The 22,013-nt window shown below is 53.7% G+C and overlaps 6 protein-coding genes across 6 annotated transcripts; 2 read left to right on the top strand and 4 right to left on the bottom strand.

Moving 5' to 3' along the window:
* Positions 1-435: 435 nt before the first annotated feature.
* Positions 436-2,327, bottom strand: BO80DRAFT_429875 (tRNA-ribosyltransferase family protein). Its single transcript, XM_025720576.1, has 9 exons — positions 2,308-2,327; positions 1,977-2,243; positions 1,671-1,921; positions 1,535-1,618; positions 1,170-1,490; positions 1,069-1,126; positions 947-1,024; positions 716-903; positions 436-656 (listed from the first exon to the last, which is right to left on the bottom strand). Exons 2-9 carry the CDS (start codon positions 2,055-2,057, stop codon positions 479-481), a joined length of 1,239 nt encoding a protein of 412 aa, XP_025569808.1. The 5' UTR covers positions 2,058-2,243; positions 2,308-2,327; the 3' UTR covers positions 436-478.
* Positions 2,328-2,853: 526 nt separating this feature from the next.
* On the top strand, positions 2,854-4,674 carry BO80DRAFT_368709 (putative MFS transporter; the record flags this gene model as incomplete). The annotated part of the gene is made up of 9 exons (XM_025716353.1): positions 2,854-2,913; positions 2,964-3,096; positions 3,139-3,214; positions 3,261-3,342; positions 3,389-3,491; positions 3,539-3,942; positions 3,995-4,164; positions 4,217-4,301; positions 4,357-4,674. The coding sequence occupies 9 exons, from the start codon at positions 2,854-2,856 to the stop codon at positions 4,672-4,674; spliced, it is 1,431 nt and encodes a 476-aa protein (XP_025569807.1).
* Positions 4,675-6,360: 1,686 nt separating this feature from the next.
* BO80DRAFT_450201 (double-stranded RNA binding motif domain-containing protein) lies at positions 6,361-6,933 on the bottom strand (the record flags this gene model as incomplete). The annotated part of the gene is made up of 3 exons (XM_025721796.1): positions 6,361-6,518; positions 6,716-6,775; positions 6,870-6,933. 3 exons carry the CDS (start codon positions 6,931-6,933, stop codon positions 6,361-6,363), a joined length of 282 nt encoding a protein of 93 aa, XP_025569806.1.
* A 2,461-nt stretch (positions 6,934-9,394) lies between these two features.
* BO80DRAFT_429870 (uncharacterized protein) lies at positions 9,395-11,170 on the bottom strand. The gene is made up of 2 exons (XM_025720575.1): positions 9,836-11,170; positions 9,395-9,769 (listed from the first exon to the last, which is right to left on the bottom strand). The coding sequence occupies exons 1-2, from the start codon at positions 10,906-10,908 to the stop codon at positions 9,592-9,594; spliced, it is 1,251 nt and encodes a 416-aa protein (XP_025569805.1). The 5' UTR covers positions 10,909-11,170; the 3' UTR covers positions 9,395-9,591.
* A 3,291-nt stretch (positions 11,171-14,461) lies between these two features.
* BO80DRAFT_263135 (uncharacterized protein) lies at positions 14,462-16,140 on the bottom strand. Its single transcript, XM_025714764.1, has 3 exons — positions 15,534-16,140; positions 14,917-15,427; positions 14,462-14,857 (listed from the first exon to the last, which is right to left on the bottom strand). The coding sequence occupies exons 1-3, from the start codon at positions 15,949-15,951 to the stop codon at positions 14,635-14,637; spliced, it is 1,152 nt and encodes a 383-aa protein (XP_025569804.1). The 5' UTR covers positions 15,952-16,140; the 3' UTR covers positions 14,462-14,634.
* A 1,732-nt stretch (positions 16,141-17,872) lies between these two features.
* BO80DRAFT_459773 (Zn-dependent exopeptidase) lies at positions 17,873-21,487 on the top strand (the record flags this gene model as incomplete). The annotated part of the gene is made up of 5 exons (XM_025722359.1): positions 17,873-18,067; positions 18,151-18,897; positions 18,952-19,139; positions 20,208-20,246; positions 20,389-21,487. 5 exons carry the CDS (start codon positions 17,873-17,875, stop codon positions 21,485-21,487), a joined length of 2,268 nt encoding a protein of 755 aa, XP_025569803.1.
* Between the last annotated feature and the right edge of the window lie 526 nt (positions 21,488-22,013).

The raw sequence follows: 22,013 nt of genomic DNA, 5'->3' as shown, positions 1-22,013 counted from the left end.
GAGAGGGAGAAGCGCATTTGGGGGGGCGCGAAGAGAGAGCGTGTGCCTGTGCCTGTGCGGTCGGGACGGTATTCGCCTTCGGAGAGGATGCGGCGGATGAGGTTCAGGTATTGGTGTTCTTCGTGGGTTGGGTCGTGGGGGATGGTGGGGGTGGCATCCTGGGGAGGAGTGGGGAGGGATTCGGCGGAGGGGGCCATGGTGTGTGCTGTTTTGGTGTATGGGGGTGGTCGTGGTCTCTTTCTCTATGAGGGTGGATTGAATGTCTTTTGAGGTTGAGAGGTCGAGAGGTTTAGAGGATGAGTAAAGTGATCGGAGAGCAAATTGACGCGCGCGCGCGACGCGCCACGTGGTCATGTGATGCGGAGTACTTTACCGCGGTATTACGGATTTACTATAAGGGAATACAGACTTGCAGGATACAGTAGGTATTCAGTGGTCTCTACTATATGCATAGGATTATAGGCTCTATGCTCTCAGCTCAAGCCATCAGGTCCACTCCCACTCCCCGCAACGCCGTCACCACCCACTCCGGATAATCCTTCCCATACAACGTCCCAAAAAACTCGCGCAGGAACGCCGGGAACCGGTCCTCCAGGATCGCCTGCCGCGCCGATCCCATCAGCGACAGCAGATAGTGCACGTTGTGCATCGTAAGCCTGGATCGTTAGTTTTGTCTCGTTGTGGAGAGGGAGAGAGAGTGTGTGTGTGTGCTTACAGATGCGCTCCCACCGTCTCCTTCGCCGTCAGATGGTACAAGTATGCCCGCGTGATGCCCAGTCCGCCTTGCTCCTTTGGCCGACAGATGGTGCAGGTGCAGCCCTCCTGCACCGGCCGGAAGTCCTCCGCGTAGGATCGATGCCGTAGATTCAGCGTGCCCGTGGGCACCACAGCGTTGCCGAAGCGCTACATCTATTAGTCAAGCCCAGCAAAGGATAGAGACACTTACAGCCGTTCTGGTCGGCCAGACGCAGTCAAACATGTCCGCGCCAAGAGCAACACCCACAATCAAGTCCTCCGGATAGCCCTAATCGGTCAGCCTGGTTCACCATGACCATGAGGATGACCTACCACGCCCATCACATATCGTGGCTTGTGCTCCGGAAGCAGTCCCGTGCAAGTGTCCACCCTGTCCATGTTAGCCAGACCCCTGACACTGCTGAGATACATACACTCGGCAAAAGTCCTCCTTTGCCTCTCCGCCAGACAACCCGCCAATCGCAATGCCCGGCGTATCTCGGGCCACCATCTCCGCGCAGCATTGCTTCCGCAGCTCCAAGTCCAATCCGCCCTGAATGATGCAGAACAGATTCTGGCGCTCTGGGTATTTATGTGCGTCGATACAACGATCCAGCCAGCGGACAGAGCGCTCCATGGCCTCGTGGATCCGCGCATGGTCTGGCGAGGTGGTCGCAATCACATCGTCCAGTTGCATGATGATATCCGAGCCAATGGAGTTTTGTAATGAGATCGAGTGTTCCGGAGTGAGCAACCTAGACAGTCAGCTCAGCCTTAGCCAGCGGGAGAGGGAACAAACATCGGCGTGCCGTCGTGAGGGCTGAGAAATCGGACTCCCTCCTCCGTGACAGTGGCCAGTTTCAGCAGGGAGACCATCTGGAATCTGCACCCTGTTAGCCAGGTCACACTGAACCAGGACCATCGGGCTGCATTACCCTCCACTATCCGTGAGAATATTTCGATCCCATCCTTGCAACTTATGCGCTCCGCCCACTGCGTCTAAAACCGCCTGTCCAGGCTTCAGGCCGAGGTGATACGTATTGTTCAGACAGAGCTGGCATCCGGTCTGCCGTAGCTGGTCGTATGTCAAGCCCTTCAGGGACGCCTGCGTCGCAACCGGCATGAAGATGGGGAGGGGGACATCACCATGGGGGAGGTGGAGGGTGCTGGCACGTGCTTTGGTGGTCTAGGTATAGATAGCATGTCAGCTTGGAACGGACCAGAGAATCCAAACAGCCTACTGAGCACTTTGCACGCAAGTCAAACGTCAATGCCGACGGCATTGGTTTGCGCGTGGGCGCGGCGGGGGTCGCGGTCGACATGGCTGCGATTCGAGCCCCGCTCGGAGCTGAAGAGGGGGGGCGGGCGAGGCGGCCTGGAGCTACCGGCGTGGAATGAGTCGAGGATAAACCAAGGCCAGATCGGAAGCTTCTCGACCAGAAATGCGGGGTGACTCGGGCATACATGGATCACGATGGCTCCAATGCCTGGCTCGACTCTCTTCATGCCTGGATAATATCAGCGGGGTTTGCATGGTTTGCACCATTTGCACCGGTCGGTATGATACCATACCATACCCGATACCAGCCAAACGGCCTTCCCCGCATTTTGTTCCCCGTCCATGCGGAGGACCAGATGGATCGGTCATCGGAGATGTCCTGGAGATGATCGCTCGCTACCCAGGGAAAGCCATTGTCTTGTCCATGGGTTCATTTGCCAATTCGACGCAACCAGGCACAACCGGCATGACCAGCCTCTGAACCCAATTCCCAAAGCAACAAGATGCATGGTATTGTAATCCCGCCCGACTAGTCGCGCAATCAGCAGCAACATAACCTTTCGCTCAACTGAGCCAATTTTGCCGATCAGCCACTAGTATTCGAGCCATGCAGATTAGCATCCAGCATGGCGGTCTGCCCAGGTTTGGGCTAGCTGAACTGGTGCGCGCCAGGCTGTCCTCGCTCAATCTGTCTCTTCCTGTCGGACACATGGCCGAGTCACGGCAGTTTACGCGGAGATTTAATTGTTAAGCATATATAATCATTCAGCAACGGGCGCTGCTACTGGGACGAAGCAGATCGTGCGATACAGTATTCTCATCTTTCGAGTCACACTACAATGAGTGGGGAAAAGTATTTGGGCAGCGCTGAGAGCGATGATCTCGAAGCTGTCCCACAGGTGAGCATTCCTAGTTCCCTGCCATTGTTGCCTTGCAATGACCATTCCAGGTAACCCATGAGAGCGACCCTGGCGGAGACCTCAGCGCTCGCGAGAAGGCTTTGGTCTGGAAGCAGGATTTGCACATTGTGCCCCTCTGTGCGGGCATCTATCTTCTCTGCTACCTAGATCGATCCAACATAGGTGCGTAGCCCTGATATGATGTATGCCATGCTGACAGACCAGGCAATGCCAAAATCCTCAATCAGGACACCGGAAATGATCTCCTTTCGGAGACGCATATGACTTCGTACCAGTACACGTGGGTCCTCTGTCAGTAGATTGCTGCGACTGTGCTAACCATGCAGTGTCGCACTAATGGTGTTCCTGATCGCCTATGCGCTTTTCGAAGTGCCTTCCAACTATCTGCTCAAGAAGCTGAAGCCCAGTGTAAGTCACCTCCCATCTTGATAGCAGCAGTTCTAACACAATGCAGAGATGGATCGGTTTCCTCATGCTTGCCTGGGGCGCATCCACAATGGGTTTGGGTGGCTCACACAACGTTGCCCAGGTCACTGGCATTCGGTTCCTACTCGGAGGTAATCATGTGTTGGTACCACTTTGCAAACTCAACTAACTATTCCAGCCACCGAGGCGGGTCTTTTCCCCGGACTCGTCTATTATCTGACCTTCTGGTATCGCAATTCAGAGCGCTCCATGCGGGTCGCCCTCATCCTGGCGTCAGCCACCCTTGCCGGTGCGTTTGGCGGCGCCATTGCCTATGGCATCGGGCATATGAACGACGTCCGTGGCCTATCAGCATGGCGATGGCTGTTCATCATCGAAGGCGCTCCGTCCTGCGCCTCGGCCTTTCTCGTCTGGTTCTTCCTTCCCGACTACCCCGAGTCTGCCTCGTGGCTGAGCCACGAAGAGAAAGCGCTTGCTGCCCAGCGTCTGCAGGCAGAAGGCTCCCAGGGCGCCGCAAAGGCCATGAGCTGGGCAGACGCGAAGGAGGTTCTGACTGATTGGAGGTTATATGCGCATTATATAGTTGGTTGCTCGTAAAACACATGACCGAGAGGTAGCTGACACTTGGAAAAAGGTTTACTTCGGCATCTCGGCTCCATTCTCCAGTCTTTCCCTATTCACACCTGCGATTGTCAGCGGTCTGGGGTATTCGAACCTGCGGGCGCAGCTCATGACGGTGCCGCCATGGGCTGCCGCCTATGTGGTCACCACAGCGGTTGCTTGGTCCGCTGACCACTTCAACAGGTATGTAGCAGGTCTCCATTCAACAAAAGACTGCCATACGAACTGAATGCAGCCGTGGTCTTCATTCCGCCGCCTTTGCCTTTATCGGAGCCATGGGCTTTCTCGCATCAGCCGTTCTCCCCGCCGATGCATATCTGGTATGTAAGTCGTCCGCCAATATCCAGCCCGCCACTAATCGTATTTGTGGGCTAGCACCGGTACGGCTGTCTGGTGGTCGCAGCGAGCGGTTCCTTCGCTTGCATTCCACCCTTGCTAGGATGGCTGTCAGCGAACATCCGCTCCACCGCCGGTACCGGGCTGGCCATTGCATTAAACGTGTCCTTCGGTGCGCCCGGGCAGATTGTCGGCGTATGGATATATAAATCCGACGAGGAGAAAAGAGGGTATCCGACCGGGCATTGGACGAATGCGGCGTTGCTGCTGATGGTCACTGCGGGATGCATTCTGCTGCGGCTGTATTATGGATGGCGGAATGGGAAGACGAAGGCAGGGGAGAGGTTCGCTTATTGAGTCAGTGTATAAGTCGGGTTGGCCTGCAGCGTGCAGACAAGGTGACGTGCACTCTCCCACACCGGACCGTGTCGCACCCACCACCATAATCGTCATGCTCCTCGCCCTCTATCCATTCCCCGAAATCTGATCCCCGTAGGCCAAGCGACTCCACTGGGCATTCTTCAGGCCGAGTAATGATGATGTATGGGTAAGGGCGGGAGGATCGTGAAACCGAGTCATGCTAGGGTGGGAAAAAAAATAGTGGTCAGCCAAGAAGGACCTCGAAAGGGATAGCTGGGCGGGTCTTGAAGGAGACGGAATTCTCGAGCTTACCGATTTGAGACGAAGGGAGGGTGAATTTGAAGGGGCCCTGGCATAGTGTTGGAGACTAGAACGGGCAGTAAATGAATGATTGGCATGGAACCATGGAACCGGACAGACGGCGGCGGGCGCACGTGAGGGCGGGCGAAATAAGGTTAAGCTCAGGGCATGACGGAAAGGTGAAGAAGGGATGCCATGCCCATCGCAGCAGCACTGAGCAGTGACCACTACCCACTAACCACTAACCTCTACCCACTAACCACCACGCCCATCAGCTCGAATCCCAGGGGTTTGGGTGCTGTGGATTCCGCCCCCTCTGCCAAACTCCCCGACTGGCGGTGGGACCTTTCTCACGCCCTTCACCCTTTACTTAGCGCTGGCTGGGCATGGAGTTATGAACAGGTCGGCAGCCAGTAAGCTAAGGACCCAAAGAGCCAAAAATAATCCACAAAGTAAAAGAATTCGGATGAATTGAATTTCCAAAGCAAAATAAAAGTCCACTGCACATGAATCATATCTACATCCTGGTGTAGTGTTACTGTCTCAAAAAGTTCCACGGTCTCATCAGGACCCTCAGAAGTAAATTCCCAAAAATTCTCTCCATTCCGGCCCGAAACGCGGTGGGTGGAAATTTTTTTGTTGGTTTTTTTTTTTTTTCAGAACTCCTCTGGCCACGGCAAACCGCCTCTGCTCCGCACCCACCATCGCCTGTCCAACCTGTCCGAGCGAGGGGTGCCGTTCCCCGTTGGTCTCGGCCAGATGGCTCAGCAGGCACGAAACCGGTCCCAGATGAGTCGCTGCAGTGATGAAGGGCAAAGAAGGAAAGAAACCCAAAAGCTAGATCGAGGAAACGTCAAAATCACACATCAAGAGTATCTGTTCTGTCGTCCTAGGTTATGTGGTCAGAGTCCGGCTGTCGGTTAGAGGGAACAGACACAGGTACACCGCGGGGCTGTCGAATGCGCCCGCTGCCTGAGAACTGAACCAAGCCAGCACAGTCCGACAATCCGAGCAGGATCCGGCAGGAAGACTGCAGAATAGGCCTGGGCCAGGGTTCATCCGTCGAACGGCAGCGCCCCTGCCCGCACGAGAGAATCCCAACCCTGTCCACAAATGCGTCCGTGTCGCTGCCATACCATTCTGCGTCGGGGAAAAGAAGAGTCAAAGTAACAGAGCGAAACGAAAACTGTCGACATCCGAAATGTTGTACATAGCTGCGAGACCCGAGGAGTAGGCATCAATCCGGATGGCGTCGTACATAACGTGCAGGCAGAGTATAAACCGGGAAAGACGAAAAGCGAGAGAAAAGGAGATAAGGAAATATGGGCCAATCTCCCAGCAAGCATCCAGACAAGTGCTAGAAATACAACCTCTCCACCCCCATCACCCACGCAAGGGAGGCAGTGCCTTCACGGCCACCTCGGCCGCATCCTCTTTGGCATTGTTGGTACCATCGTAGAAATACCGCGCCGAAAACGTGCAGAGGTACATAGTGTTGGGGTTATGAACGGTGACCGAGGTGGACCAAGCCGTGCGACCTCCTGGAAAGCGACACACCCGTCAGTAACCAGTCCTATGCTCGAACTTGGGGAATTCAAAAGTCGGTGAAGACAAGAGGGCCGACTCCACCCTCTCAAACACACCGTGGGCAACGTTCCAGAGCCGGGGGCGGTCGTGGAGGATCACCACGAGGGGAAAGACAGTCGAGGGCCAGCATAAGAAAGGGCAGAACGCTTACCTCGACGATCGGAAACGAAATTGTAGACCGGGGCATTCACTTTGGCTTGGACGCAGTAATCTTCGAGGAATCAGGGTTAGTTGACAAGAGGAAGGGGCCGCCGCCACGACTAAGACAAGCGCAAGAGGGAGATTGCAGCAGAAGTGGGGCATACCTTCCAGTTTGTCCTGCCATTTCGTGCTCTCCTTTGCGGGCTGCGAATTAAAAGAAGTGGCCATGGCTGGAGGAGGATTAAGTCGGAGGGTTCTTGAGGAGTAGTAGAGCAATGGCTAGGACGGTGGACGGGTTCCTTTCACCAAGTAAAAAGGACGAACAGGAGGTCTGGGCAGGCGTCGATATCCCACAACTGATGGAGAACAAGCAACCCACACGGCAGTACTTGTCCCTGGGTAAATGGAAATATAGACAGGAATTTCAACCACCACGGCAATGGGCTGTCAAAGTCCTTGAGTAGTAGAGGAGAAGGATAAAAAATCAGAGGAATAATATTTTAGTCTTCTTCTGCTGGCCTCGCTTTGAATTTTCGAACTCGTCTGCCCTTTCAATCGAACAGCGTCGATAGTCCTGGGAAGCGGGGAGTCATATAAACTGTGGGCCATCCCTCAAAACCCCAAAATGTCACTGTGCAAGCAAGACCAGTTTGGCGTGACAAACACGGAACCTAATCATCAAACCTAACGGACGGGCTTATGCAGGCCGGTGTGGACATGGCACAGTGTCAGCAAATTTCCCCCCTCCCTCTTCTCCTCCACTCAAGGAACGCCAGTTGCATGGAGTACATGCGGATCATTTTGAGGCTGCAAGCTGGAACGGGCCGGCGCACGCCGATTGAGTGTGTGCCCTTGAAGAAACGCCAGAAGACAGGGAATAGGACCGCTAGTCTCCACACAGGCCAGATCTACTGACGGACAGGGGGATAGTCCAAGACAAAGAAAACGCTGTTGTACAAGGGAAAACTATGTCGGTTCGCACCCAGAGTTGGGGGGACAACTCAGAAACCGCCCGGCCTGCCGTCATCGTGGCTCGAGTTCTGCTCTCCTGTGCCGCGGACGATGTATACATCGGGTACGAACAAGCCACTCGCCTCATGGACGCTCTTCAGGGAAAGGAGCCGTCTCTTCTGGAAAGACAGGGGACCGCCGAGGGGGGACGCCTAGTTGCCCAAAAGCGGAGGAGGACCCATAGGCCGAATTGCGACGAATCGAAGCCAGAAGCAATTTTATGTCGACCAGTTGGGGCCACTCAGAGGATTGGGAGCGGGCCCAGAGACCACCGTGCCAGCTCATCAACGACTCGAATCAGAAAATCTGAACCTTGCCAATTTAAGCCCATCAAGACTCCTCAGCCCTAGAACGAAACGGTCACAGACCGGGCCGCTCTGCATGAGTACTTGTTATCGGGAAGGAAGCTGCAGATTCCAGGGTGGCCAGAGCTTGCTCGACGCCTTCGTTATTGCCCGGCCGGAAACCTTCAGCAGGGGTTCGAGCAGACCACGGCGATGGAAGGGCCAGCTTGTGCACTCCGAATCCCTCTGCGGGAGACACAAATTGCCAGCGAAGAGCGAGCTGGGTCTGCTTGACCCAGGCCATTTCCGGCAGGCGAGGTGCCATGATTCGTTGCTTTCCTCTGGCATTGTGTTGGGCATTCATACGTGCAGCATTCAATTCATCGTCCTCGCTTCCAACGTGCGGCTGCTTGCGAACTAGGAGGGGGATCATTGGCAGCAGCAGTGAAATCGTGGGAGCACGATGAAGAACCTGCATAAGCAAGCAAGATTGATAACCAGCGCCAAACAACGGGGAAGGCTGGAACGCTTCCACGAACCGCTTTTCGAGGCGGCAGCCAAACCGTTGATTCGACGCGCCGCAGCGTTTTGGCGACGAGCCTCGATCTGCCCCGCATCGGCCTCAGGCAAGCTTAACTGGGGGGAAGAAGCAGTCGGATGGATGGAGAGAGGGAGAAATGCTGTGAGGAGAAAATAAAAGAAAAAAAAAAAAAACCAAAAGTTCCGCAGAAGTTCCCCAAAAATGGCCCTTTCCAGAAAATAAACCAAAATCCAACAAAAAAAAAATATAATAATGAACCGACGCCAAACTAGAACCCCCTCCCTATCCTTCCCTTAACACCCCAGGTACCCCCTTCCTCCTCCATGTAATACACCAGAATGACCCAACGCCAGCTCAAAAAAAGGCCCTTCTCATTGCCTCCCTACATCCGTCGGAATTGCAGCATGGCCCTGGTCGGTTCCAAGCCTCGCCCGATCCTGCGTGCTGGTCCAGACCAGGGGTACAAGTCAGGCCGACAAAGGACGAACTATAATCGCGGGCCTGGTTCCCCGGCCGAGCCAGCAGGACAGCTAGCGAGCTGGTAGCGTTAGGTTCATGATACATGCATCGTTCCCCAAGTGACATGCGCAAGCGCCACCCCAACATCCATGTTGATCAGAATCCAAAATAGATGGCACCAGGTGGATGCCAGCCTAGCAAGGTGAGGCTGAAACAGGCAGCCATCCCAGATAACTAACTACAGACAGCACCCTCCCCTTCAACCGAACCGACCCTGCACGACCCTCCGGTTCCTGTTACACATCACCGCAAATCATGCCGGACTGAACTTCCGGCAACCGCCCAAATGTACCACCCCCCCCCCATGCTCAGAAAAATCAAAAAATCACCCATGTCCGAACCAACCAAAAATCAGAGCATCATCATATGCGGTCATGAACGTCGTTAGAGCCAAGTGGCCGGCTGGCCACCCCTGTCAATGGACCGCGGCGGTTGCAAACCGTTTCTTCCCCCTCACCACGATGGCATGACGTGTTGCCGCCGTGTCGCTTTTGCCCTTCCATTTATCCTCCATCCACAGCCTATCATTTTTCACGCGGATCCTCGTCGGTGGAACACTTCATCAAGAAAACGTCGGGGGCCCATGAACTCGATGCTTTTCGACAGGGTTGACCGCACCGGCTGGATGAACTGGGAATGTCTTTTCGAGTGCCATCGGCGTCGGATGCAATCATCAACTAGGGATGTCAAACCTGTGGCAACAATCACACTGTACACTAGTCAGCCTCAAACTCAAAAAGAAGACCATCGACCGGACTAAGGAGAGGGAACTTACTCGGCGACGTCGGGCATCGTCTCATACACGGAACAGTCGCTGATCCACATGGATGACGGTGGGATCCATCCTCCCTTTTTCTCCTCCTCAGCCGCTTCCATCGGGGTCAGTATCTCCGGCACAATATGAGCGATAGTCTTGGAGGTGCGCGTGTTGACTAGATGATAGGAGACTTCTCGCAAGTCCCCCTCCTTCCGACATTCGCGCCTCCATTGGTACCTGGTCGACCAATATTCAAACTCGTGTCGCTTGGAGAGCCCGGCGCCTCGACGCCTTAGCTCTACGTGGGCATAATTGGAGAACTCGAGCAACGTGCTATCGGTCAGCACGAATTGGCGATCGCCACCGCTTTTGTGGTCTAGATGCTTGTCCTCAAAAAATTCGTCATCATCCTCCACCGACCTATACCCTGAGTCCTGGCGCCTATGTTCGTGGCCCGGCAAAGACCCGTGGCCACTTGATCCTGGCCGCAAGCTAGCCAGAACACTACTCCATGACCGTCGAAAGACCGGATGCCGGTCGAGACTTGATGCCACCGGTCTTCTTTCTGAGTGGCACACCTCACGACCTGAGTCGCGACAGTAGCGTCGGAAGGAGAATTTCCTTGAGAACAAGTCGTACATGCGCAGATGGAACAAGGTTACGTCTTGCTGATAGCCCCCCCTCTGCGGCACCATCGTGTCGACACGGAGGTTCATGTTCCCGTCGAGGGTCGCATCATCGTGCCGAATCAGGAGCCGTCGGGAAGAAGGAAATAGCTGCCCAAAGGTCGAGGGGTTGGAAGGAATGACGTCGGTTGAGAAAATGTCCAGCTTACGGTCGGTGACCTCGTAGCGCGGGGGCTCGGGGGGATCATCGTCGGATGGGATGGTGGATGAGTAGGTTGACACTGAGGCTTTGGGGTCTTCTTCGTCGTAGAGGTCCATTCCGGCTCTCTGTATGGGGGTGGGTCGATCGCTGTAGATCGTAGGGGCCGTGCTTTTCGAGCGTTCCGAGACATCGCTGTTAGTGGAACAGGAGCTACCAGCGGTCCTCGAACCATGCTGATATGATGATGCAGTGTAAGACCCCATGACGGCGCTAGTGTGATAGGAGACCGTTGGATAGGGTGCGAAGCGACGAAAGCAAGCGATCGCGCAAGGATGGTGGCGTATACTTGGGTATCGTGGTGGCCGGTCAACACTCGAGAGATGCTTTCGATACCCGAGCCGATCCGGTAGTATGTATTGCTTAATCCTAATCAAGGCAAGCTTGGGGGGAATTGCATAGAAAGGAGGGACGAGGGCGATAGCGAGTCAAGCACACAGGATGAAGTAGGGATAATATGTATTCCAACCATAGCCTGATCTCGTGGTTCAAAAAACCGCTGGGTTCCGCGCAGGGGCCCTGGCAGCCCAAGATTCAGTAGTTCCAGACTTCCAGTAGATCTCGTAAGGAGGGCAAATACGACGAGCACCAGAGCGCTATAATGAGGCAAATTCCCGGAGCAGGATAATTTAGTCCGATGAAGGAGGGGGATTGCAGCGGGAGGCACAGGAGGGCTTGGAGGAACCACACGGAGGGGCGATAATAATAGGAGTCGTAACAGTGACAAAGGGCGGGCAATATTCCGAGGTCAGGCTGGACGCTGGAGCTAAGCCTTGGAACGATCCGTGGAGAGAATGTGGAAGGGGCCGCGGATCATAGCAGATGACGCCAGGCTTGAAGCACAGGGAGTGTTTCATCGACCGAGATGGCACACGGCGTCCTACGAGGGACGGTCGAAGGAAATGCGCGTGGCGCAGGATGTCCGTTGCAACCTGGAGGGCGAAAGGCCAAAGTCGGGAATGGAGGAGGGATGGATGAATGAATGGATGGATGGGAAAAGCCTGGGGAGGCAGCCACGTTGGCGACCACACGGACTGACTGACTTGGCCTTCCATCTCACCTGCCCGCATCCTCCTTCTTCTTCTTGTTGGTTGACCCGCTGGGGCTCGTCTTTGCTTTTCGTCTGGCAATCTAAAAAAAAAAAAAAATAATCATCTGAATAATTAAACAAGAAAAAGGAAAAGAAAAACAAAAGACGGGATTAAAGCTTATCAACATGAAAAAAGTTCCATTTTGCTTGCGACAGGCGACTAGTGAGTGACACTCTCCTACAAAGGCTAATTGTGCGGGTGATGCTGGCAATCTCCTCGTTGTCCTCGGAATAATCAGCAGTACAGCCTCGATCATCAAGCATCACCGATGCTCTCATGGTGGCAGCGACATCATCAGCCTGGCTTGGAAGATCCACCGCGGCTTTGCCCTGCCCATTGTGCCTTACTCCGACCGCGTTGACCATGGGGTTCTAGAATCCCACTGATATTCGTTTAGGCTGCCTACTTTGAATCACCCTTCCCTTCCGAAGGCATTCCTCGGCAGATCTGTCGTCCAGTGCGGTGCGTCGAGGATATTCTCCGAAACTCCATGGTGCGGACATTTCCCGGCAGCCGTCGTAGTCCAGGACAACCAAACCAAGCCTGTCTCCTGTATCTACAGTATCTCCGTGGTCGCAGAGAAAGGCCGGCGGAAGACACGATCCGGCGCGGATTGGACGTTGTCCCTGCAGGGAATCTGCGACTACTCAGTCGTTTCACATGCGGTGTTGGCTGGAAATTTGCGTTGACCGAACGCTGAATGGAGAATTGCCAACAACCCAACACCAGTCACTTAATCTACTTGGCTTTTGCGCTGCAGTCTGGAAGCAGTTCTCCGCTCCCGGGAGAAAGGGAAAAAGGACCAGCACGGGAGATACCGATGACCAGTCATCTCTATCTATCTGATCGATGCCTGAACAGTGACCCAACGATTAGGACACAGTACGTACCGTGGAACAAACTGGGGATCGGATCGGACCGAATGGATAGTCAGTGTTCTCGCTCATGGACTGTGAGGGGTGATCTCGCCACAAACCCGGCCAAGATGCGTAGGGGTCGTGCAACGCCTCAGATATACAGACCACCATTGACAGGGAAAGAGAGAGAGAGAGAGAGAGAGAGCAACTAAGCAAGTCTGGAGGTGACGACGTGGGAGATGGATTCCGAGCTCCGGGTTCTGTGTTGTCCTCCCCCCAAACTCAAACACGAACCCTATCCCGGTTTCCTTCCTCGAGGACCCCCACTGCGAATGGGGCCTCGAGTGGGGTGCGGTCAGTGCCCTTGCCTCGCTTGAGTCCGGTGTATACATACTACTATGTAGTATGTAGCCAGTCAGCCAGCCATGCTCGAGACCGAAGATGGTTCGACATTCCAGAGTCAGTTAATATTTCCCCCCCCAGTTATCTAATGGATAGTTTTTTTGACAGGAAATGGTGACACCAGGCCAAGTTCCCCAGGCATCCGTCATGTAACTCAACCCATACCCATTGCCAGGAACTCGGTGGGGACATCAATCGTCTTCCCAGTTCCTCCGATATCCTAACCTGGTAAGTGGACGGTAGATGATAACCAGTCCCTTGCACCATACCTGCACCCGACGTTTGGAGGGATCTGCTGTTGCAGAATAAACAGAGCTCCTGCATGCCTCCCGAGTCTGCGTCAATCATTGGTTTTCACACTTGTCAATATTCCCCCACACCGCGCCCACACTGTTAACAGTCATACCATCATGATCATCCTTCTTCCCAGCGACGGTCTTTTCGTAGCATACCATTTAGACCCGGGACTACTGGACCGACCGATAACAGGTAGTGGATCAATGCATTTTGACGGCAGTGGATGGCACAGGGATACAATAGCAGCGCTTCTGCCTTGGTCAATAAGCATGGGGGGTGACTTGGCTGGTACGTGCCCCTACGTCACACATACACACACATACTCCGTACACACCAACAGACTGCGTAGACATCATACATCACCATTATCATACCTGCCTGATATCTCATGCAGAGACAATGGGGGTGACGTTTCCTACCATGTTACTTACGGCCTTATTCCGGGGCGATGACTTGCAGGGTCCTACAGGTATTTGCACTAGGTGGAGATGCCAGGCCACACTCCCTACCACCTATACAGTATCAGTATCGCGCTCCTCCTCGGTGCCCAAGGCTGCCATCAGACTCCGTATACAATGATACATTGGCACCAATCGAGCAGCACCGTCTCTACCGGCCCCGACAACGGTAGGTTACTGTCTCCATCGCTCGGAATGAGTAGCCCCCCAGCATAGATCACATCCTATTCTTCCAAACAATCTTAGACAATGAGAATGTCCGTATCAATTGAATGCAGACACCCCCGCTCCGGTATCTCATCTCTGTACAACCTCCAGCCGGCACAATTATCCGAGCAAATAGAACCCAAGACGTGACCCAAATGCACGTATAGGATACACAAGAGTTCAATCTCTGCGAGATTGACGTAAACCCAATTGTCGACTGAGATCCTAGCTGTTCTGAAAAGTCCTCCGCTGTTAGATCCATTCTCACCAGCATGTCGATGTCTAGAATAATAGAGGCGGAATAGAGTGAGTCAGTGAGCGCTGTGTCAAGGCCCGTCTATCTACCTTGTCCTACTACTACCAGTCGTTGACTGTTCGTATTGTCTGGCAAGCGAGAACGTGTTTGGGATATTTCACGGGTGCGTCGGTAGCACCTTCCCCATTTGTCCGAAATCAATCATTCGTCTATCCTACAACTCCAGACTAGACAATTTCTATTACATGGAGTATTACAATCAACCCGAAACCTACCCTTGAGCCGATACAGCGCGGCTAGGTCGATAAATCGAAGAAATCTAAATCTAGATGTGATCTAGATGATGAGATAGTGACCCAATGGCTCACACCTGCGTCCAGAGAGGCTGAGGCAATTCGTCGCCGGGCTGGATCAGAGAATCCCCGTGGCAGGCCTTCGGTCCAGTCGGTTGGGATACCAGTCCTGCTCGACTACCCGGAGTTGGCGGGTGGAATCCAACGTACGCCTCACGACGGGCAGGTTCTCCCACGGTGATGGACCAAGTGTGCAGGCCGTAATAGGATGCGATGGAATGAACGAGCCAGCGACTGGTGAGAGAAAGATGGTAAGTACAGTCTTATTGTCGTAGATGGATGACAACACTTACCCGAATCCAGCGGCCCGGTCGTCGACCAGGCTCTCGAACACCATCTTCTCTCCGTCACGCTCATTATGAGCACTCATCGCCTCACGCATCTTTTGCAATGTCGCCTTCCGTTGAGGCGAATCATGCATCAGACCGTTTCTCCCCACAAACACTACCTCATCCTCGGAATCATCGTCGGATGATTGAGGAGCGTCCGCCAGACCCTCTTGCTTTAGCAAGAGCTGCTTCTCGTTCCATCGCTGGATGAAGTGTCTGATATCTTCTTCTATATCCTGAAGTATGCCGCGTGCAGCACGTGCGTGCTTTAATTTCTGGCGGAGCTCCTTAGGAACGCGGTGTTTCTCGGTCCTCTCTGTCGTCTGCTTCGACGAACTATGGTCCAGGTGGGCATAGTGAGTATCCCAGAGCGGAGCGAGGTAGTAAGGCATGGGGTCGTGACGAGTATGGGTTGCCTGGATGTCCCAGTCCTTGGAAGAAGGCGGCTCGACCCACGGATTATGCAGGAGACGATCTTTAAAAAGAAGCACATCCGGTCAGCATCTCCTCACCGCAACGATAAAGGGACGCCAGGCCGGGGAATTGGGGCACGGGCGTGTATCCAATGTCTCAAGACATACCATTCTCCCAACGCTGCCTGCGACGACTACCGTCTTTACCCTTCAATAAAGCCTCCCGTCGCTTTAGGCTATCGCGGCGCATCAGCTCGCGACGCCGGAAGGTTACCGATGCCACCTGCGTCTCCTTTGCGGGCTGGCCTAGAAGCTTGACCTTGGATGCGGAAGGGCTTTCGGTTGTCGGCACAGGATCATCCAAGGGAATCGATAGCGAGACCGTCGCTCCGCGCAAGGCGGTGCGCGTAGGAGTGGACTGCGAAAAAGAGACATTCTGGTCGCCAATCGGCACTGACTCCGAGAGAGTCAGATTCTCCAAGGATGCAGCCGCCTGTTCAGTCCAAGCCGAGATGGCTCGAGCCTGCTGTGGCGAGAGGTTTCCTCTCGGGTCCACTTCAGATGGGAAACTAGGGTGGATGGCCATCGCGAAAGTGCAACGCGGTTCGGACGTGTCTCGATAACGGGATAACGGGATAACTGGTAGGGGAGGTGGCCAGGGGAACCTGGAGATTGGAGGGTGACTAGGCACACAGAAGGCGTCACAGCCTAAGACGAGAGTCTGAGGTACTCTAGGGAGGGATCACTAGAGGCAGTGACTTCTGGGAGAAGACCGACAGGATCGGGGGAAGGCGGGGGGGCGAAGGGAAGCCAGGCTGAGTGAGATAAGAGGACGAGATAACCAATTGTGCTCCGTCGCGTTCGACGGTCGAGGCCGGGACAGAACGGTACTGTGTAGGCGCCGGGGAAGATTTCGGATCCACCAGTTGACTCGTACTGGGGCACGAGAAGAATCAGTTCGCTTTCATTGGATGCCTTTGGCGCTTACCCTAGCCCTACCTGCCTGAATGGGAAACGAGGCAGGGGCGTCCTGTGAGTCATCGTGACTGGGAGTGGCTCACTGATTCGCGAGCCGATGATTCACGCGACGGCGGTTATCCACCACTGCGGTGGTGATGTAAGTCCCTTGCGCCTTGGAATCTTATCTTTTACTTGTCGTACATACGTACGGAGTACAGGTGGCCTGTCCAGGCCTGCATCTATAGGCATCCGACCCTGGGATCGAGTGGAGTGAGTGCCTATGAATGACTGACCCCGGACAATTGTATGCTATCTATACAAACCATGTTCGGAAACGAAGGAAGGCCCAAGGACACAATGGCCCCGAGATCGACACGCCTGACCATGTTCCGTCATGAGACACGGCAAGAGATGCTTGCTTCACTCTATTTCTCATATGAAGATGGTGCCCTGTGCGGAGAATATCTGGCTTGGGTGATGTCTTCATAGAGCCGGGTTTTAAGTAGAATTCAGGCACCCCCGATGAGCATCCTCGGCCTTGGAACAATGTATCAGGTCACACAGACAGGTGTAGGGTCGATTAAAGTCCATGGATTCCTCATCTCAACGGGAGCATTCGGCTAGAATTCTTGGGGTTTGCCTTAGAAAGGCCAAATGCACAATCCCATCGAGTCGGTCAGTCGCAGAGCCGGCTCAACGGGTCAAGCACAACGCCTCGATCCTACGAACGGAAAGTCGCTGCCTGATTTCCGGCCGCGGGGCTTTGACCTGGAGCATTGCGCTAATTGCGGGCCATGATATCAAGACTGAGGGAGCTTGGGGCTGCCTCTGCAATGATCCGGGTTCAGGTACACGGCCCCGTGACGGTCGCACGACGGCTTAAGAATGGCAATTGCCATCAATTGCCATTGACTACTAGCATGCTCCAAGGGCTTGTTTAGACAGATCCTCTCAAACAACGATTTTTTCTGGATCATGTTCAAGGACTGACTAGCCAAGATGGGGAAGATAGGAAGGTAGATTGTGCCAGTGCTTCCTGGGACCACCCCGCTGGGCGGCTAATGTGCCTTGATTTCTATCCAGGAACCACTGAATAATCCACGGCTCCAGGTCAGGTCAGGCCATCTTCCAATCGTGCCGACCAGAGAGAGGGTAGGACGGAGGAGAGGGGGTTCCTACAGACAGACAGCCTTGGCGGGCGAGACCTGCTGAGTTGTGCGACCGGCGCGTGTTTCTTATTTAAGCCGCGCGCGCACCTCTGACGCAACTGTCTCAAGTGGTCTCTCCTCCATTCGAGTGTTCCCCCCGAGTTTCATCAGCGCAATCCCCCGGGTCGAGTCGATTTTGGAACCCAACTCCTCGCCCGTGTCTCGCTCAGCTCTTGGTCTTTTGCCCCTGGAAGCATCAACTATCGGCCGTTGTTCGAGCGGGCGCCTTAAACTCCTCATTTCCGGTGCAGAGGCTTATCAGCATCAGCAATACCACTATCTTTTCATCATTTACCTGCCTTCCTCGATCCTTCACATCGGTAGATCTTCGTAGACAACATGAAGCTTTCCATGACTTTTGCACTGGGCGCAACCGCTGCCACCGGGGCGTTGGCGGCCGTGCTACCGCAGCAGGAACCATTGACAACTCCCCAGGATCCCCCTGCTCATCATCACCAAGAAAAGTTCTTGATTGAACTGGCTCCTTATCAAACAAGATGGGTAACTGAGGAAGAAAAATGGGCTCTGAAACTGGTACAGCATCGTCCTCCTGCTCGCTAACGTCCAAACTCTCCTGGAATTTCATCACTTGCTAATTACCATGAACCTTGCCTTAGGATGGTGTCAACTTCATCGATATCACTGAAGAACGGAACACCGGGTTCTACCCAACTTTGCACGCCGGCAGTTACGTTCACTATCCGCCGACGATGGAGCATGCGGATGCGGTGACCGGCCTTCTACAGGGCCTGTCCAAGGATAATATGGAACAAAATCTCGAAAAGTTTACCTCATTTCATACCCGCTACTACAGATCGGCGACCGGTGTTGAGTCTGCGACGTGGCTATACAACAGAGTTTCAGATGTAATCGAACAGTCGGGCGCAGCGAAGCACGGCGCGACAGTCGAGCAGTTTGCTCACCCTTGGGGCCAGTTCAGCATCATTGCTCGAGTTCCTGGTCAGACTAATAAAACGGTCGTTCTGGGTGCTCATCAAGACAGCATCAACTTGTTCCTTCCCTCTATCCTGGCGGCGCCTGGGGCGGACGATGACGGAAGTGGAACTGTTACTATCCTCGAAGCTTTGCGTGGTCTGCTGCAGTCAGACGCCATTGCTCGGGGAGAGGCTCCAAACACAGTCGAGTTCCACTGGTATTCAGCGGAGGAAGGTGGCATGTTGGGCTCACAGGCTATCTTCTCTCAGTACAAGCGGGACCGGCGAGATGTCAAGGCAATGCTGCAACAGGACATGACGGGCTATACGCAGGGAGCTCTAGAGGCTGGCCGTCAGGAAGCCATCGGGATCATGGTCGACTACGTTGACCAGGGTTTAACGCAATTCCTCAAAGACGTCACGAACACAGTAAGTCACTCATCAACTTCTTAATGTACATTTGCCTAATGAGCCCGCCCAAAGTACTGCGGTATTGGTTATATTGAAACCAGATGCGGCTACGCCTGCTCCGATCACACGTCGGCCAGTAAATACGGATATCCAGCAGCCATGGCAACCGAGTCCGAAATGGAGACCAGCAACAAGAAGATTCACACGACGGATGACCGCGTCAAGTATCTAAGCTTCGATCATATGCTGGAGCATGCGAAGTTGACTCTCAGCTTTGCATATGAACTGGCTTTTGCCCCATTTTGATGTTCTTGCATGATCGGCATGTCGATTTAGGACGGAACGAAATGTTTAAGTACCGGGGGAGACGGATTATAGAGCCGTATGTTGCATCTCTACTTCGTCCACGGTATTACTTCTATATAGCAACCACGCTTCTTGCTGGCAGAATAACCATACAATGTCACACGATACTTATAACAGATCTTGTCTATCTCTTGGTCAATGAAAACTGCCCCGGGTAAATTTGGCCCATATAGAGATTCCACCTTCGGAAATGGCTGCAGTCTCTGAAATTAGCCGCTTTAACTATAACGCCCCGGTCACTTGAGTTCATTATAGCTTCAAATGAGCTTATGCCAAGACCACTCAATAGTGAATCACTCTAGTATGAAGACCAAAGGCACCCTAACCTTAGGCCTATGCAAGTCTTGACTGATGACATGACACCCCTGCTAGTCCCTGTCAATGCATCCTCAAGCCAATGTCTCATTGGTTGTCTTGTAAGTATGGATTTCGCTCTTCTTTGGACTTTTAGGTCCTGTTGGCCTTTAATCTGTTTGTTGTGCAGCGATTGTTTACGGATGGTCTGATTTAATTACTGGCTAACTAGTTTTCACTGGGAAGTAGCTGGTACGCACTATCACTGTCGATATAAAATATCTCATAACACTGAAGACATTCAATGAGGTGAATGCTAGGTGAGGATGATTGTCTCTGTAGGCACTAGGCATAGTATGTGCTCTGTTGCTTCTGCCGATAAGATAACCAACCGAAAGATCCGGCCATACCCAACTGAGACACACTAGCCCGAAGCGGAAGGACGGTCACTCTGCCGGGCGATCACTTTCACTGGCTTCATCTTCGAGTCACAACCCATGACCCCCATTTCGTCATTCCCAACCCCTGCTACCCTCCCTGAAGAGATCCTCACTGAGACCAATTCGTCTTCTTATCATCCCTCAACTCCATTTTGCTGAAGTACATTGACACCCCAAGCTCATCCACCCATCCCTTATCATACGTCACCAGCGGTGTGCCCCTCCAAGAAGACCCCACAATCAGACCTTGGATCCGATAATAATCGTGTGCGCGCCCGAGAGAAGCTGCACCGTCCGTTTCAAGTTCAAAGCACTGTTGGAATCGGAGACAACTTGACTGGGAAGCTCAATTGAGACACCCTTCGCAGTCATCCCTGTGCAAAAGCGATCAGATCTTCCTGAAAAAAAGTCAATCTCTTATCGAGTGGTACGGTACACATCTGGCTACCATGGAAGCTACCGATCCCTACGCCAAGGAGCTTCAGATCGCCTGTCTGACAGTCCAGAGAGCTACGCTTTTGACGAAAAAGCTCCTGGAAGCTGTCGACAAGGGTTCTTTCGACAAGAATGACGATACCCCGGTGACCATTGCCGATTTTGCTGCTCAGGCATTGATTATTGCTGCTATCCATCGTGCTTTCCCTGATGATGTTTTCGTGGGCGAGGAGAGTTCCGATGCGCTAAGAGCCGATCCTGCTCTTCTGGAGCGGACGTGGGAGCTGGTCTCCTCGACTCGTCTTTCGGATGAGGAGAGTGAGGCGCTGCTCTATGCTCCTAGCAGTAAGGAGGAAATGCTTGACTTGATCGATCTCGGAGCGCAGGGAAGCTGTAGTAAGCAGACTCGTGCCTGGGTTCTGGATCCGGTTGATGGTACGGCTACCTTTATACACGGGCAGCAGTACGCTGTTTGTCTGTCTTTGGTAGAGAACGGATTCCAGAAGGTCGGCGTGTTGGGCTGTCCGAACATGAACCTGGAGACGGGCCGTCTACACGAAGAAATTGTCGATCGGGATGGGTATGGGCACCAGGTGTTCGCCGTTGCTGGACAAGGCGCATTCATTCGGAAGATGGGAACCGGGGCTCTTCTTCCATTGAGCAAGATTGAGCCCAAGGCTCAGATTACAGACGCTCAGGATATTGACTTTGTGGATTGTTTGAAAGCGACATCGTCCAACACGGATATGCATGCCCGCCTTGCAGCTCACCTTGGCGCACCGTGGCCAGCCTCGACAGACCTCTGGGCCGCGCAGCTGCGGTACATTGCCATCGCGGTGGGAGGCTGTAATGTCATGATTAAGATTCCGCGGAAAGCTTCCTATCGCTCGAAGATATGGGATCACTCGGGCGGCATGTTGATTGCTGAGGAACTCGGTTGTACTGTTAGCGACTTGGCGGGTAATCCAGTCGACTGCAGCCTGGGAAGAAGTTTGGCGGAGTGCTACGGAATGATTGTTGCGCCTTCGTCCATCCACGGCAAGCTCGTGGAGGCTGTGAAACAGATCATGTAGGACAAACGGCTAATCCGGGGTCAGGGTTGGCGGATGAGCTGTCTTACGGTCCCCGCTTCCCATTTTTGCTTTTTTGAGGGCCATAGGGTTTCTCATATTCCGAGTTGATGGAGAAGACTACGGACTATGCCCTCGCTGCGCAGGCCCCAGGTGGATTGACAGACCAGCTCGTGCGGAAAGCTGAGGCGAACCCGTCAGGTTGCAGCATAATGGACCAGACACCAAACATTATTTATGCGGATACGTATCCATCAAGGCACATTTGTATTATGTCTGGCCACTGGCGGAAAAGACACTTGGCTGCGTGCGCCAACAGGACCGTGCGCGGATCGACAACGTGCGGATGGCGATCAACTACATCAGAGGATGACGGAGGGAGGGCAGGTACTTTTATACTGCGTCCTGTTCGCATTTCAGCCATTATTAGCGTGGAATAGGGTTCTTAAGCGGGAAAAGGATTGATACCATTCAGGATGATGTCATAGATCCGAGTCGTCACCTCATTGTGCCACAGTGACCCCACCTA

This window comes from Aspergillus ibericus (assembly GCF_003184845.1).
Source record: "Aspergillus ibericus CBS 121593 unplaced genomic scaffold BO80scaffold_74, whole genome shotgun sequence".
NCBI classification, from domain to species: Eukaryota; Fungi; Ascomycota; class Eurotiomycetes; order Eurotiales; family Aspergillaceae; genus Aspergillus; species Aspergillus ibericus.
Note: the sequence above shows the minus strand (reverse complement) of the source record. Positions and strands in the feature narration are given on the sequence as shown.